The sequence below is a fragment of the Phoxinus phoxinus genome (genome assembly GCF_949152265.1).
Source record: "Phoxinus phoxinus genome assembly, chromosome: 2".
NCBI classification, from domain to species: Eukaryota; Metazoa; Chordata; class Actinopteri; order Cypriniformes; family Leuciscidae; genus Phoxinus; species Phoxinus phoxinus.
The window spans coordinates 3,741,999-3,758,288 of record NC_136877.1 but is presented as its reverse complement, the minus strand read 5'-3'; the positions used below and the strand labels follow the sequence as shown (position 1 = coordinate 3,758,288).

Sequence of the window (16,290 nt, the reverse complement as noted above, 5' to 3'; positions counted from 1 at the left end):
TAATTCAAAATACGGGTAAAAGTCCTGTAAAAGAAAAAAACGGACAATTCCTTCAAATTAATATGGTACATTGTACCGTATTTTTACGGATTTTTTTTACAGTGCAGTCACCCAAGGTGTTCCCCAAGGCTCCGTACTCGGCCCCCTCCTCTTCATCGCCTACATCCTCCCCCTTGGTCAGATACTCCGCCACTTCAACTTGAACTTCCACTGTTATGCTGATGACACCCAGATCTACCTCAGCTCCAAATCCCCCCACAATCCTCCCCTCTCCCACATCAACTCCTGTCTGTCAGCTATTAAAACCTGGATGCAACACAACTTCCTTAAACTCAACAGCAATAAAACAGAATTCCTCCTCATAGGCTCCAAATCCACACTCAGCAAAACCAATAACCCCACTCTCACCATCGGCGGCACCATTGTCTCCCCATCTCCCCAGGACCGCAACCTCGGCGTGATCTTTGATTCAACCCTCTCCCTTGAGCGCCACATCCGTCATATCATTAAAACTTCCTTCTTTCTTAAAAAAAGACTTGCAATGCATGACAGTTAAAATCTTTTTTTATTTATTTATACCAAATATTTACACACTTGTTAACTACATCGTTAAATATATGTAAAGGAACTCCTAATGTGGTTTTAATACTTGAAAAAATAAGATCATGTTAGTTGATAATCGGTAAGTTATCATGGGCTATGGGCACCGCCATTATTTGTTTACAAATCGGACTCGGAGCCTGCTGGATTTACAACATGCAAGATCATAATTCACTGCTGTATCTCTTATTTCTTAGAATAAAAAAAGAAGACCAGGAAAATTCTCTGTTGCACTTGCAATCACCATATGGGTGAGTATCACTTCCTTCAACAGTTTTGCTCTAATTTATTGTGACTTGTGTGTTGGAAACAGGATTTTATTCAAAGTCCAGGAAATGCAATTAAACATTAAACTCACACATTTCTGTATTGTATGTAATGGCAGTCACTGAACTTTATTTTGCAGAAGTTTTGTTCATGTGGTGGCTTCCTTTAACTACCGTTTTAAAACCGCAACATCAAAACAAGATTACAAAGGAAATGCCCACAGTCAAAAGTACAAAATGAGGGATATGGGAGTTGGAAAGGAAATGTTAGGATTTGAGGAAGTCGTTGATCAAGATTGTCTTTGCTATCGTTTGATTTTTCACTTGAATGCAGAAGTTTACAGGTAACCAGGTGGACTGGTTTTGCTGTAATGCTTTGCTGAGTTTTAAAGGTGATGGAAGCATAAACATACCATAATGTGTTTGCAGATATTTAGGAAACATGCCAAGTTCACATACTCGTTTCTCTGAAAAACACTTCTACAGCCAGTTATTTTACTTATTATTTTACACGTTCCGTGTTGTCAGACGGTTTTTGTTTTGGTCTGTGTAATCTCGCCCACTGCAAGTTCACCCAATAGTATTTCGCCACCCCGGGTTGCCAGTTGGCAGGAAACACAACGCATTAAAGCCTTGGAAACGAGCAAACAAACTGGGTCAGAGATTGCAGATATCACACACAACCTAAAAAGCCTCGATATCCATCTAAAAATCTCTGTGAACGAGAACATATTAAAACGCGGATAAATCAACTCATTAACTTACGTAACTCTCCTCGGCTTTCGTTGTCAATTTCGCTCATTCCTGTTGCGTGTCCTCAAACTGGCAACCTACGTGAGCGTCGAGTCTGAGGAGAAGGGGCGGGAAAACAACGATCTCTGATATTTTGAATTTGGACTGCAGTACCTATTTCCACCACTAGCTGTCATTCTTACAGACAGCACCCAACAATAATAAAGTCAATTAAGAGCTTCAGATGTTAAGATCCATGTTCAGCCCACTGTAAGACACATCATCAACAACAGACATTTGAAAAGTCAAAACACAATCTAAAATAATGAGGAATAACAAGCTTTGCGTGTAGGAGCTAATTACAAGACATCACAACTGTTCACAACTGTTTTTTGTTTTGTTTTTGTACAGGCTTTCATACAAACAGCCCAGTGTAGTGAGGTAAGAACATAAACAGTTCTTTTTTTATACATATATTTTTATTTTATACTAATATGTATTTGGATTTGGATTTCCTGCGTAGGCTATGTGTGTGAATTTCTTTCTTTAAAACAGCCCAGATGGTAAAGTTGTTCCAGTGGCACCATGGTTGGCCCCAGTTGTATGGGAAGGAACTTTTGATCCCACATTGATTGATTCAATCTACAAACAACAAAACATCACCATAGCAACTACAGTCTTCGCTCTTGGAAAGTGAGTTCACCACTTGTTCATCTCTCCTATCCCTAAATAATGTCCCTCTCAGCTGTAATCTGTAATCCTGTAATCTGGCCAAAATGACATCTTTTTAAAGGCAAAGTGCCACACGGGCTAATTAACACAGTACTGGCTTTGACTAATGCTATGACTAATGCCGAGTTCACACTGAACGATTTTCAAAGTAGTCGGGTCACTGTTCTTTTCACTGTTCTTTTCTGTGCACACTGCACGATGGATCGGCCACAGGAGGTTTCACACTAGCCTGGCTCCGCCCTCCTATGTACTTCCGCTCAATTTTCAGTTTCCTTCAGTACTAGGTCTGGGATTGTGGTATATTCTTGGTTTTTCTTGCAGGTCCAATCAGTGAACAGAGGGAGTGGCTGAGAACGATGATGCTGAGGTCGTGCGCTAGTTTGAGTCGTCATACGCCATGACCAAACGTTAGCGATTGGTTATGGCAGATCCAGAGTGGCTCTGGTCAGATCCAATAGTTTTAAACTTCAACAGAGTACCCCCCGTCTACAAGGAAGTTAACGCTTGTCAATGGAGAGAGGCCAGACTCTCTGTACAAATGAAATGTACGAGAGTCTGGTAGAACCAGGCTAGTTTGACACTGCATGACTTTACAAAAGAACGAATCGGCAACAACTTCTGTCTGGTCTGCAAACTATGTTTCACAACCAAACACACGCCGAGAAGAGATAAGGAAAATGCGCAAGATCACGCGTGCGTTAGACCGGAGTTCTCGCGCCAGACTGAAATTGTTATTAAAAATGACAGCCTGCAAGAAGATTGCGCTGATTTGCAAAAAAAAAAAAAAAAAAAAAAGATTATGCAGGAGGAAATTGTTGGGGAGACGAGGGGAGCAAGGATTGTGTCTTCTGCAAAGATAGTTGGGGGTAAATAAATAATTTTGCAATGTGCTGCTGTTGCTGCTGGTCAAGCAAATGTTTGTGCTTTGTTTCTGTTTGATATAATGGTAGCACTTTACAATAAGGGTGCACTAATAAGCATTAATTCATGCTTAACTAATGCACAGATAATACTGAATTAATGTATTACTAATGATTATCTAAGCTATTCATTAATGATTGCCTCATTAGTAACTAATGAAGAGTCTGTCTGGTTCATATATTAGTTCATATATGAATTGTTATTAATGAAATATGTAAGTGTGTATTAATTCCATAATACCTTATTTTATTAACTAATAGTGTTAATTAATTTAATTACTTAGATAATCATTAGTAATACATTAATTCAGTATTATCTGTGCATTAGTTAAGCAGCTTATTAGTGCACCCTTATTGTAAAGTGTTACCGATATAATTGTAAATATCTATTAAAATACTGATATGTAGTCCATAACTCCTCCCCGTCCTGTATCTTGCTCTCTCATTGGCTGTAGGTCATCGCCGATGTAGTTTTCAGTCAGAACACATTCACGCAGCAGGAGTTTAAAGGTGCTGTATGGAGTTTTCAGCGGCATCTAGCGGTGATGTTTCAGATTGCAACCAATACGTTTACAAGCGAGTGCTTGTGCGCGTGCTATCTTTTGTTTTTTATTATTATGTGGAGTTTGTGTTGGAGTCTGTGTTGTGCTTGTCGTTTCCTAGTATTAGCAGACTCCATGTCATAAAGTTGCAGTGTCGTCGCTGTTGAGTGCAAAGTCAGTAGACGAGGCGAGAGGCGAGACGCTCGCGAGCGCATAGAGGTCTCAGTCACGTCACTGGATTTCGCGGCAAATCCGACCCGGAGACTTCACATAGAAATAGGAATACTTGCTTTCAGAGGTAATAGCAAAACCCGCCAAGTGGATCATTTTATTGTGAGATTACAACCCCTTCACATACAGGTAATAAAAAATGAATTAGTTTTAGTAGAAAAACTCCATACAGCACCTTTAAATCGCAGACAGGTCCAGATATTTACCATGCCAAATATCTCACGGGCGTCGGCGACTCGTCAGCGATTCTCTTAGATCGCGTCTAATTCACACTGCATGATTGTCACTCACGTGAACGAGCACCGATTTACCTATGATTCGGGCATTTGTCGACGATCTCACAAAACCTGTCGGCAAACGAAAATCAGGCCTAAAATCGTTCATTGTGAACCCGGCATAAGACACTCTTCTCAGCTCCTCAAATTCATAAAACATTAGCCTTTATATATAATGATGTTTTATTAACAAAGTTCGGGAGGGGCACGGTGTTTCCTGTTTTATTAGTTGTAATTTTAGTTTGCATATGTTCTGTCACCTGTTCTTCACCCAGTGCTCAATGATTGTTCTCACCTGTGTTTTGTTAGCCTGATTATTCCTTGTGTATTTAGCCCTCTTGTTTCCAGTGTTCAGTTGCAGGTCTTTTTCTTGCATGGATGTTTTGTCTTTGTATGCTTTTGTTATTATTGTTATTAGCTGCAATTGGACCCTTTGGGTATTCCAGAAAGCAGTTTATGCAGCTTTTCTGGGTAAGTTTATGGATAAAAAAATAAATGGATAACCTTAACTTTCAGATCTAAAAACTGAGGTAACTCAGGGTGTGTAACTACATGTAGCTATATAGCAACTTTTTGTCTTTATGCTTCAGAGGTATTCAGCGCATGAGTGCTTTATTGATGAGGCTCTGGGCATGACATTATATTATATTATTATACATAAAGCAATGTTTGTTTTATTTTACTCATTTTATTATGTCGGGTAAATGTCACACAACATGGACCTGTATTCAAAGGGCTTTTTATATGTTTGCTTGTTTTCAACAGTATGATTTAAACAATGTATTTCTGTAATAAAAATACATATGTGAATGTATTTTCCAAAATGCAAAGCAAATGTCTAAACATAAAAATTAACTTATACAGCAATGATATCTTTGCAAGCACAGACTGTTCAATAAATTAATTTAAATACTTATATTACTACAATGATGAAGATGGAGTTTTAATAATTATTCTTATATGATAATAGGTAAGTCTATACCTCAACTATAGTAACACAGAGTAACAATATTGTTGCAGTCAACTATTTTTTTTTCCGGTTGATGAAAGATAAAAACATAGACAGCCAATCAGAATAACCCTGGCTTTAAGCATTCAAAGTAAGAAGCAACGCACACACAATAAACAGAACTTTGTGTTGTCTGTTGGTGTGGACGTTAATATATTATAATTATTTTTGTAGTTAACATTCTTATTGTGAACAGGCCTTAAATTGCCATTAAACAAATGAAGAAGAAAGAGGTATAGCTTGCTGATGATTATCGTCCGTATGGTGACTCTTTAAATCAGTGCTTACTCAGAGATGGGTTTTTTGCCAGTTTATTACTTTACATTTTTGTCACTCTCCCTCTCTGTTTTTCAGGTACACACAGTTTCTTAAAGATTTCCTGGAGTCTGCAGAGCAGAATTACTTTGTTGGATTTCGTGTGCATTATTATGTGTTCACTGATCATCCAGAAAATGTTCCTGCAGTGAAACTGAGTGAAGAACATAATCTGACGGTGTTGACAGTCCCTAGTTCTAACAGATGGCAGGATATCAGTTTGAGCAGGATGGCAAGACTGGAGAAACTGATTGAGAGTCGACTTTTCAATGAAGCCGACTATGTTTTCAGCCTTGATGTGGACTCAAAGTTTTATGGTCGCTGGGGGGTGGAGACTTTGGGTCGTCTGGTAGGTGCGATACATCCTGGTTATTATCAAACACCTCGTGAACAATTCCCATATGAACGCCGACCAGAGTCTCAAGCTTTCATTCCTTCTGCTGAGGGTGATTATTATTATGGCGGGGCTGTGATCGGTGGCTTAGTGAAAGACGTACATGAGGTTGCTAAAACCTGCCGGGAGCAGCTGGACATTGATGCATCTAAATCCATTGAGGCAGCGTGGCAGGAGGAGTCTCATTTGAACAAGTACTTCCTTTATAATAAACCCAGCAAACTGCTTTCACCCGAGTATCTGTGGCAGGACTTTAAACCTCACACAAACGAGGTCAAAATCATTCGCTACTCTCAAGTTATTAAAAACTACGCTGCTGTTCGACCAAACAAATAGCTGCTGTTAACTGAAATGTCAAAAAACAAAACCTGCCAAATATTTTTCCTTCAGCTACAACATTTGGAATTGAAATATATATGATCAGACTTATTTTTTTCCTACACTAAAGTGCCATAAAGAGCAGCCTACTAATCTCAAATGCTGGTTAAAGAGAGTTATAATACAAAAAAAAAGCTAAAACCTTATCTAACATTGGGAGTGATGTAATTCTTATTGTGAATAACAAATCACTAGTATTTGTACTTTGCAGGAGATTACTTCATATTTATTTTTCTTTTTATCACTCTGGGTTTGGGTTTCGTCATAGACTACGTCGTATGGTCATGTGTTCTGTCTCTGATGTATGTGGAAGGAATGTCACTGTGATCCATTAAAGAGTATACAGTTCACATTAAAAAATTCTGTCATTTTTTTTTTCACTCTTATGTTGTCAGTGAGAGGAAAGTGTCTTCACGTTCTGTTTTCACTGAGGAAAACTATAGTGTGATGAGGGGTGAACGCCGTGAAAACTCGTATCTCGTCTCGCTCCTGCATCACATTATATAATAATACATTTAATTTGTAATGCGCCTTTCTCAAACTCAAAACGCTATAGCATGTAGAGAACAAAATAAATAAAAGGAGGAAAAAATTAAAATAATAAAAATTAAAAGCTTGACTAAAAAGATGTTTCTTAAAACAATCCACAGAAGCAGCATTAAATGCAGATAATGATTACCCTTCCCCCATGGTTTTTAATTCAGAGAGAGAGCGAGAGAGAGAGCGAGAGAGAGAGAGAGCCTTTGTACGGGATTTCTATTCATGACATTTGTACGGCGGCAGGCTGGGCCTCCCCGTCTACATTTGTTAGGTTCTACAACCTAGAAGTCCCCGCCTTGCAGGCTAGACTCCTTTCAGTCTGAAAAAAAAAAAAAAAAAGTCCTAGCGACTCACTTGTGAACTGCGCTACAAGGGTAGATGTGTTCAAATATAAGACCGGCAGTGCCGCTCTGTATGTATATCCCCTCATATAGTGCTTATGTACAGGTGCGAGCCCACTCTGTTGGCCACCTAATTTCACTTATCCATGTCCCCCGGGGCGTTCCCCCCTGGGATTCATATAGTGACTGCTTAAGCGCACACGGCGTTTACAAGGGGTTCCCGGTGCGTACTTTCAGTACGCAGTACGAGAGAACCTCTCGTAAGAGAACGTACTCGGTTACTTACGTAACCTCGGTTCTCTCTAGAAGAGGGAACGAGTACTGCGTTCCCTGCCGTGTCGCGCTTCGAGCTCATTTCGCTTCAGCGATCAAAATCGAGTGTTAGCAGCCTGAACTGCCCCTTATATACGCTAAGCCACTCCCATTTTGGCGGGCTTGGCCGCGTGAGGGCGCGAAGCGTCCTCATTGGGCGTGACGTCACGCCAGGGGCTCAGTGGTAGGCTGCAGCAGTTGCCGCGGAGCAGCCAATGAGCGCGCTAGATTGCCCGCTCTAGGTCTGACTGCTGCTGCACTGCGTTTACAAGATATGGAAATTTAAGGATAAATTTTGGCTTCAATATCTCGAGCAAAGAGACTTTACCCCGTAAAGTACGGGACTTTATCCCGTACTTGATATCGTTTCGGTGAGGCGGAGCGACAGCTTCGACGTTGAAGAGGGCGAGTCGAGCCCGCAGGGTCGAAATCGCCATCTCGTCGCACTCGATGCAGCCACCCGTCGAGAGAGCGATGGCTGCGTGGTCTCGGCCCAGGCAGAGAGCGCAGATCACGTGGCGGTCTCCGTCGCTGAGCGCGGTTCGGCACGAACCGCAGGAAAGACGAGGCATTTTTGTACAAACGCCTTTGCTCTTTTAGGACGTGAGTCGCGGCGGCGAGCTCACGGAGAGGTTTTGGAAAAAGGATACTTTGTCGCCGGATAGCGTAGCTGGCACGGACGGCTGAAGGTGGCGAAGACGGCCGGCTTCCTCAGGCGCTGTCCTAAGCTGGCTGGTCGCTGGATTCGACGGCGGCGGCTTCTCTCGGAGGTCAGCGAAGCGTAGAGCGTCGCTGAAGAGATTAAAATCGAGTGTTAGCAGCCTGAACTGCCCCTTATATACGCTAAGCCACTCCCATTTTGGCGGGCTTGGCCGCGTGAGGGCGCGAAGCGTCCTCATTGGGCGTGACGTCACGCCAGGGGCTCAGTGGTAGGCTGCAGCAGTTGCCGCGGAGCAGCCAATGAGCGCGCTAGATTGCCCGCTCTAGGTCTGACTGCTGCTGCACTGCGTTTACAAGATATGGAAATTTAAGGATAAATTTTGGCTTCAATATCTCGAGCAAAGAGACTTTACCCGGTGCGTACTTTCAGTACGCAGTACTCGTTCCCTCTTCTAGAGAGAACCGAGGTTACGTAAGTAACCGAGTACGTTTCCTTTCCTCACGAATCGCGATTACAGAAACATAACAGTGCATTTTTCAAACTCTAGTGAAGTAGTGCGTCATCGTGACGTAGTATATCTGGCGCATGCGCATTAAATAAAGTTAATATATTTCATGCATGGTTATATTTCAGCTTTTTAATTTCTGTTCAAACTCATTGTGTTGTTAGACTCTGTAAGTTCACAAAACTGGATTCATTCACCTAACTAAAAGTCAATCATTTTTATAGTGTAGTGTAGTCTAATTTAAATAAAATGTATTTTAACTGAATTTAAATGCAATTTAATTTTGTTTAGATTTGTTTAACTTTGCTCACAACTAAATGTGTTTAATTTACTTAGATCAACATAATGATATTAAAAGTATTCTCTACACAGATTTAAAGTACAATACATTAATATTACATTAAGAACTCCTCTCATAAATTACATTTTATTGTCAAATATTATGTAGAAAACTGACACTTTTAATTGAGTTCATAGAGCAGAAGCTGGTGATAAAAATGTCAACAATAAGTTGTACTGGAGTATACTGTATAAACAAATGTATTGCAGTTTAGAGGAAAAATACATTTCAAGTGCATTAATGCACACAATATATTATAGACTAAACACATTTAAAATACATCAACAAAATAATTTTGGACAACACACTTGAGTTGAAATTAAAAACAATTATTTTCCATATTTTCCATTAAAATTATTATTTTATTTAGTATATTAGTCAATACATCAAAATAACTGTTTAAGTAAAACTTAATTAGACATTATTACAACGTGCCTTTTTAAAACATGCACTTACGTGTGTTTAGACATATTGTCATGAAAGTGTACTTACTTTAAGTTAAACTTAATTAGACATTATAACAAAGTGCATTTGTAAAAAGTGCACTTAAGTGTGTTAAGAAATATTGTGATGAAAGTGTACTTACTTTAAGTTAAACTTAATTAGACATTATAACAAAGTGCATTTGTAAAAAGTGCACTTAAGTGTGTTTATAAATATTGTGATGAAAGTGTACTTACTTTAAGTTAAACTTAATTAGACATTATTACAAAGTGCATTTGTAAAAAGTGCACTTAAGTGTGTTAAGAAATATTGTGATGAAAGTGTACTTACTTTAAGTTACACTTAATTAGACATTATTACAAAGTGCATTTGTAAAAAGTGCACTTAAGTGTGTTAAGAAATATTGTGATGAAAGTGTACTTACTTTAAGTTACACTTAATTAGACATTATTACAAAGTGCATTTGTAAAAAGTGCACTTAAGTGTGTTAAGAAATATTGTGATGAAAGTGTACTTACTTTAAGTTAAACTTAATTAGACATTATTACAAAGTGCATTTGTAAAAAGTGCACTTAAGTGTGTTAAGAAATATTGTGATGAAAGTGTACTTACTTTAAGTTAAGCTTAATTAGACATTATTACAAAGTGCATTTGTAAAAAGTGCACTTAAGTGTGTTAAGAAATATTGTCATTAAAGTGCATTCCCTTTAAGTACACTTAAGTGGTATTTAATTTGAACTATATTATATTATCTGCAAGTGCACTTTTCAAAAAGTATACTTTTATGATATTAAGCACAAAAAAAGTACGCTTTCAATACAATTAAGCACACTTCTTTTTCACAAGGGTCTAATTGATGACTAGTCTATTCTTGGGCTATGGTTAGACGTCTTATTCTTGGGCTATGGTTAGACGTCTTATTCTTGGGCTATGGTTAGACATCTATTAGATTTTCACTGACAGCCCAAATTCAGCCTTCTTTTAGCCTAGACGTCTGGGCTGTGTTTTTACGGCTACTTGACGTCTTTTAAACGCAAAATTGCTTTCTGGGTTCTCTTCCTACCTGACTCTGGAACGCACTTCCTTCTCATAAAGATGCACAAAATCTAAACATTTTTAAATCCAACCTAAAAACTCACTTTTTTAGGTTTGCTTTTTCCTAATAGTTTTTATTATTGTGTATTCCAGTGGCCGAGAAGTGCAAAACAAACCACAATTCTGAAAACAAAACAACAAATTTATAAACGCAATGGAAAGACTTAAAACAAATGAACAAGTTAGAAAACAAAATAACAAACCAGAAAACACAACGACAAATCTGAAAACAAAATAACAAATCAGAAAACACAACGACAAGTCAGACAAAACGGAAAAGATAGGTATATGTGGCGAATGGAATACTGACCGCTGATTGGACGAGAACTCTGTCAATCAAGACATGCAGAAAGTACAGCAGACTGCATCAGAATAAAGTCGATTGGCGTGTGTATTTTTACTTTTATTATTATTAATTTTTCTCTTTGTTTTTTTTATTGTGTAAAGTGCCTTGAGAATCTGCTTTAAAGGCGTTATATAAAATAAAGTATATTATTATTATTATGTAAGTGAATTAACATTTCATTTTGTCATCACTACTCACCCTTTTAAGTTTTCTTTTAAGAACCAGACAGTTGACTGCACCCACTGACTTCCATGGATTTCTTTTTCCTACAGTCTACAGTCTGTTTACCAACTGTGTTCAACAGAAAAAAACAAGCCAATACAGGTTTGGAAAAACTTAAAGGGGTGGGTAAGTGATAACCGAAATCAAGCGTAGCGTCAGTTCTGTCAAGTTAGTCAAATTCGCATCAGTGACTCTCAGCAAATCCACATCTACCTGTAGGAATACGACGCCTATCACCGTATACAGTTGTATTTACTGGTCATATAATTATAATATCATGAAAAAGTTGATTTAATTCAGTAATTCCATTCAGAAAGTGAAACTTGTATATTATATTCATTCATTACACACAGACTGATATATTTCAAATGTTTATTTCTTTTAAGTTTGATGATTATAACTGACAACTAATGGAAATCCCAAATTCAGTATCTCAGAAAATAAGAATATTACTTAAGACCAATACAAAAAAAGTATTTTTAGAAATGCTGGCCAACTGAAAAGTATGAACATGAAAAGTATGAGCATGTACAGCTCTCAATACTTATGGCTCGTTTCCACTAAGCGGTGCTGTACGGTACGGTACGGGTCGGGTCGGTAAACCAGGATCTGGCTAGCGTTTCCACTGCCAACGGTACCCTTACTTGATAGGCGTTGTGTATGTCGGAAAGTAGTGATAACGTCACTTGATAGGCGTGGTGTATGACGGAAAGTAGTGATAACGTCACTTGATAGGCGTGGTGTATGACGGAAAGTAGTGATAACGTCACTTGATAAGCGTGGTGTATGTCGGAAAGTAGTGATAACGTCACTTGATAGGCGTGGTGTATGTCGGAAAGTAGTGATAACGTCACTTGATAGGCGTGGTGTATGTCGGAAAGTAGTGGTAACGTCACTTGATAGGCGTGGTGTATGTCGGAAAGTAGTGATAACGTCACTTGATAGGCGTGGTGTACGTCGGAAAGTAGTGATAACGTCACTTGATAGGCGTGGCGTATGACGGAAAGTAGTGATAACGTCACTTGATAGGCGTGGTGTATGACGGAAAGTAGTGATAACATCACTTGATAGGTGTGGTGTATGACGGAAAGTAGTGATAACGTCACTTGATAGGCGTGGCGTATGACGGAAAGTAGTGATAACGTCACTTGATAGGCGTGGTGTATGTCGGAAAGTAGTGATAACGTCACTTGATAGGCGTGGTGTATGTCGGAAAGTAGTGATAACGTCACTTGATAGGCGTGGCGTATGACGGAAAGTAGTGATAACGTCACTTGATAGGCGTGGTGTATGACGGAAAGTAGTGATAACGTCACTTGATAGGCGTGGCGTATGACGGAAAGTAGTGATAACGTCACTTGATAGGCGTGGTGTATGTCGGAAAGTAGTGATAACGTCACTTGATAGGCGTGGTGTATGTCGGAAAGTAGTGGTAACGTCACTTGATAGGCGTGGCGTATGACGGAAAGTAGTGATAACGTCACTTGATAGGCGTGGCGTATGACGGAAAGTAGTGATAACGTCACTTGATAGGCGTGGTGTATGTCGGAAAGTAGTGATAACGTCACTTGATAGGCGTGGCGTATGACGGAAAGTAGTGATAACGTCACTTGATAGGCGTGGTGTATGACGGAAAGTAGTGATAACATCACTTGATAGGTGTGGTGTATGACGGAAAGTAGTGATAACGTCACTTGATAGGCGTGGCGTATGACGGAAAGTAGTGATAACGTCACTTGATAGGCGTGGCGTATGACGGAAAGTAGTGATAACGTCACTTGATAGGCGTGGCGTATGACGGAAAGTAGTGATAACGTCACTTGATAGGCGTGGCGTATGACGGAAAGTAGTGATAACGTCACTTGATAGGCGTGGCGTATGACGGAAAGTAGTGATAACGTCACTTGATAGGCGTGGTGTATGACGGAAAGTAGTGATAACGTCACTTGATAGGGGTGGTGTATGACGGAAAGTAGTGATAACGTCACTTGATAGGCGTGGTGTATGACGGAAAGTAGTGATAACGTCACTTGATAGGCGTGGTGTATGACGGAAAGTAGTGATAACGTCACTTGATAGGCGTGGCGTATGACGGAAAGTAGTGATAACGTCACTTGATAGGCGTGGCGTATGACGGAAAGTAGTGATAACGTCACTTGATAGGCGTGGCGTATGTCGGAAAGTAGTGATAACGTCACTTGAAAGGCGTGGCGTATGTCGGAAAGTAGTGATAACGTCACTTGATAGGCGTGGTGTATGACGGAAAGTAGTGATAACGTCACTTGATAGGCGTGGTGTATGACGGAAAGTAGTGATAACGTCACTTGATAGGCGTGGCGTATGTCGGAAAGTAGTGATAACGTCACTTGAAAGGCGTGGCGTATGTCGGAAAGTAGTGATAACGTCACTTGATAGGCGTGGTGTATGACGGAAAGTAGTGATAACGTCACTTGATAGGCGTGGCGTATGACAGAAAGTAGTGATAACGTCACTTGATAGGCGTGGCGTATGACGGAAAGTAGTGATAACGTCACTTGATAGGCGTGGCGTATGACAGAAAGTAGTGATAACGTCACTTGATAGGCGTGGTGTATGACGGAAAGTAGTGATAACGTCACTTGATAGGCGTGGCGTATGTCGGAAAGTAGTGATAACGTCACTTGATAGGTGTGGCGTATGACAGAAAGTAGTGATAACGTCACTTGATAGGCGTGGTGTATGTCGGAAAGTAGTTATAACGTCACTTGATAGGCGTGGCGTATGACAGAAAGTAGTGATAACGTCACTTGATAGGCGTGGTGTATGACGGAAAGTAGTGATAACGTCACTTGATAGGCGTGGCGTATTACAGAAAGTAGTGATAACGTCACTTGAAAGGCGTGGTGTATGTCGGAAAGTAGTGATAACGTCACTTGATAGGCGTGGCGTATGACAGAAAGTAGTGATAACGTCACTTGATAGGCGTGGTGTATGACGGAAAGTAGTCATAACGTCACTTGATAGGCGTGGCGTATGACGGAAAGTAGTGATAACGTCACTTGATAGGCGTGGTGTATGTCGGAAAGTAGTGATAACGTCACTTGAAAGGCGTGGTGTATGTCGGAAAGTAGTGATAACGTCACTTGATAGGCGTGGTGTATGACGGAAAGTAGTGATAACGTCACTTGATAGGCGTGGCGTATGACGGAAAGTAGTGATAACGTCACTTGATAGGCGTGGTGTATGTCGGAAAGTAGTGATAACGTCACTTGGTAGGCGTGGTGTATGTCGGAAAGTCGCTTGACGTCATTCATGCGCGAAGAAGAAGGCTAGAACCGCAAACAACAATGGAGGACATACAGAAGATCTTGTTCTTGCTTCTCGGCATGTGGCTGTTTGTCACAAGGAGGAGACAAGCTTTGTTTGAACAAAGGATGCAGGCTGCAAGGAAAAACACAGCCGAAAAATACAGGCGAATTCGGGAATGTTTAAGGAGCTGGGACGAGACAGACAACCGCGCGATTCAAGACAAAGCAAGACAAAAACGACGGCGCAGAAGGGTAAGCTTGAGCTAAGCTAACTTTGCAATGTAGTGTATTACAATGTATTTCGTCTCATGTAGCCTACTGTCATGCGCTAACTAATGAATATTCTCATAAATCAAATAACCCTACAGTAAGAATAAATAAGTACAATAAGCCCTGCCTGTGAAACCAGGCCTATATCAGTTAAAATCATATAACTGTAACATTAAACTACACTATATTAATTAATAAGCACTGTGAAGGTTACATCCTAAGATCATCAATCTCTCACATGAATCTGAATGATACCTATATTATTACAAGCACAATATTAGTTGTGGTTAATGACTAATTATATATACAATTTTGCACCAGGAACATCAGTGGGGTGAACGCTGGCTATTATTTGCTAGGAGACTCTGCCTATCCTTTGTAGAATTGGCTACTAAAACCATTCCCTGACACTGGCCGGCTGACAGCAGAACAACTAATCTACAACAAGAAAGTGTCCAGGGCTCGGGTTGTGGTAGAAAATGCTTTTGGGAGACTCAAAGGGAGGTGGCGGTGCCGGTAACACTTTACAATAAGGGTGCACTAATAAGCATTAATTCATGCTTAACTAATGCACAGATAATACTGAATTAATGTATTACTAATGATTATCTAAGCTATTCATTAATGATTGCCTCATTAGCAACTAATGAAGAGTGTGTCTGGTTAATATATTAGTTCATATATGAATTGTTATTAATGAAATATGTAATTGTGGATTAATTCCATAATCACTTATTTTATTAACTAATAGTGTTCATTAACCCTCTGGGGACCAAGGTGTTTTTGGGGCCCTTGGGATGTTTTGAAATGCCCTGACATTTGTGCTTTTTTCAGTTATTTATAAACATGTTAATGCCAAAGGTGTAAATTCACTCTATATAGCACAAACGGGGCTACCATAATATGTGAGCAACATGTATGTACATGTTTGTATTTTTAAGAGAATTATGTTTATGCGTGGTTATTGAAATAAATAAAAATGAAAGTTGCTAAAATGAGACCACAAAACGCATACTAAATATGTGTTCCGAAGACTTTTGACTAATGGATGTTGTCGCTTCGAGTTCTGGCTTCAAAATGATGTGAGAAACATCCTGCCTAATCGTTCACATAAAACAATACATTGATTTAAACTTTGTAAGACCGTTTTTTTGTCATAAAAGGTTTATGCATGGGTGTGGTAATGGCCCGTCAATATGAATGAGATTCAGACCCAGGGTGTGACAGACACTAAACAAAGATATTCAAAGGTTTTGTTTTTCAATCTGTTTTATTGTTATTCCTCTATGTGGAGGAACTAAATGTTCAACTGAAGACACAAGTGAACATTACATGCCTGGCATTTCCAAGGTGTGTCCTGCCTTTTACCAAGCTGTCCTTTTACAAAGCACACAGATCTTGCGACACACTGTGCAAAAAGGAATATTTCGCAAAACTGCAATGGAAACAGTTTTTGCGCATTTACAGTCACCTGACTTAGAAAACGCGGTGTGTTGGGATCCATGTACGCAAATAATAATAATAATTATCATC

At 39.6% G+C, this 16,290-nt stretch overlaps 1 protein-coding gene across 1 annotated transcript in view; it reads left to right on the top strand.

The window, feature by feature from the left end:
* LOC306990967 (globoside alpha-1,3-N-acetylgalactosaminyltransferase 1-like) overlaps window positions 1-7,250 on the top strand; it is a 37,972-nt gene extending 30,722 nt beyond the window's left edge. The window contains exons 4-7 of the mRNA XM_079598336.1: window positions 798-851; window positions 2,010-2,039; window positions 2,154-2,291; window positions 5,662-7,250. Coding sequence (XP_079454462.1) covers window positions 798-851; window positions 2,010-2,039; window positions 2,154-2,291; window positions 5,662-6,352 — 913 coding nt within the window. The 3' untranslated portion in view covers window positions 6,353-7,250. The remainder of the gene's footprint in view (window positions 1-797; window positions 852-2,009; window positions 2,040-2,153; window positions 2,292-5,661) is intronic.
* The last annotated feature ends 9,040 nt before the right edge of the window (window positions 7,251-16,290 follow it).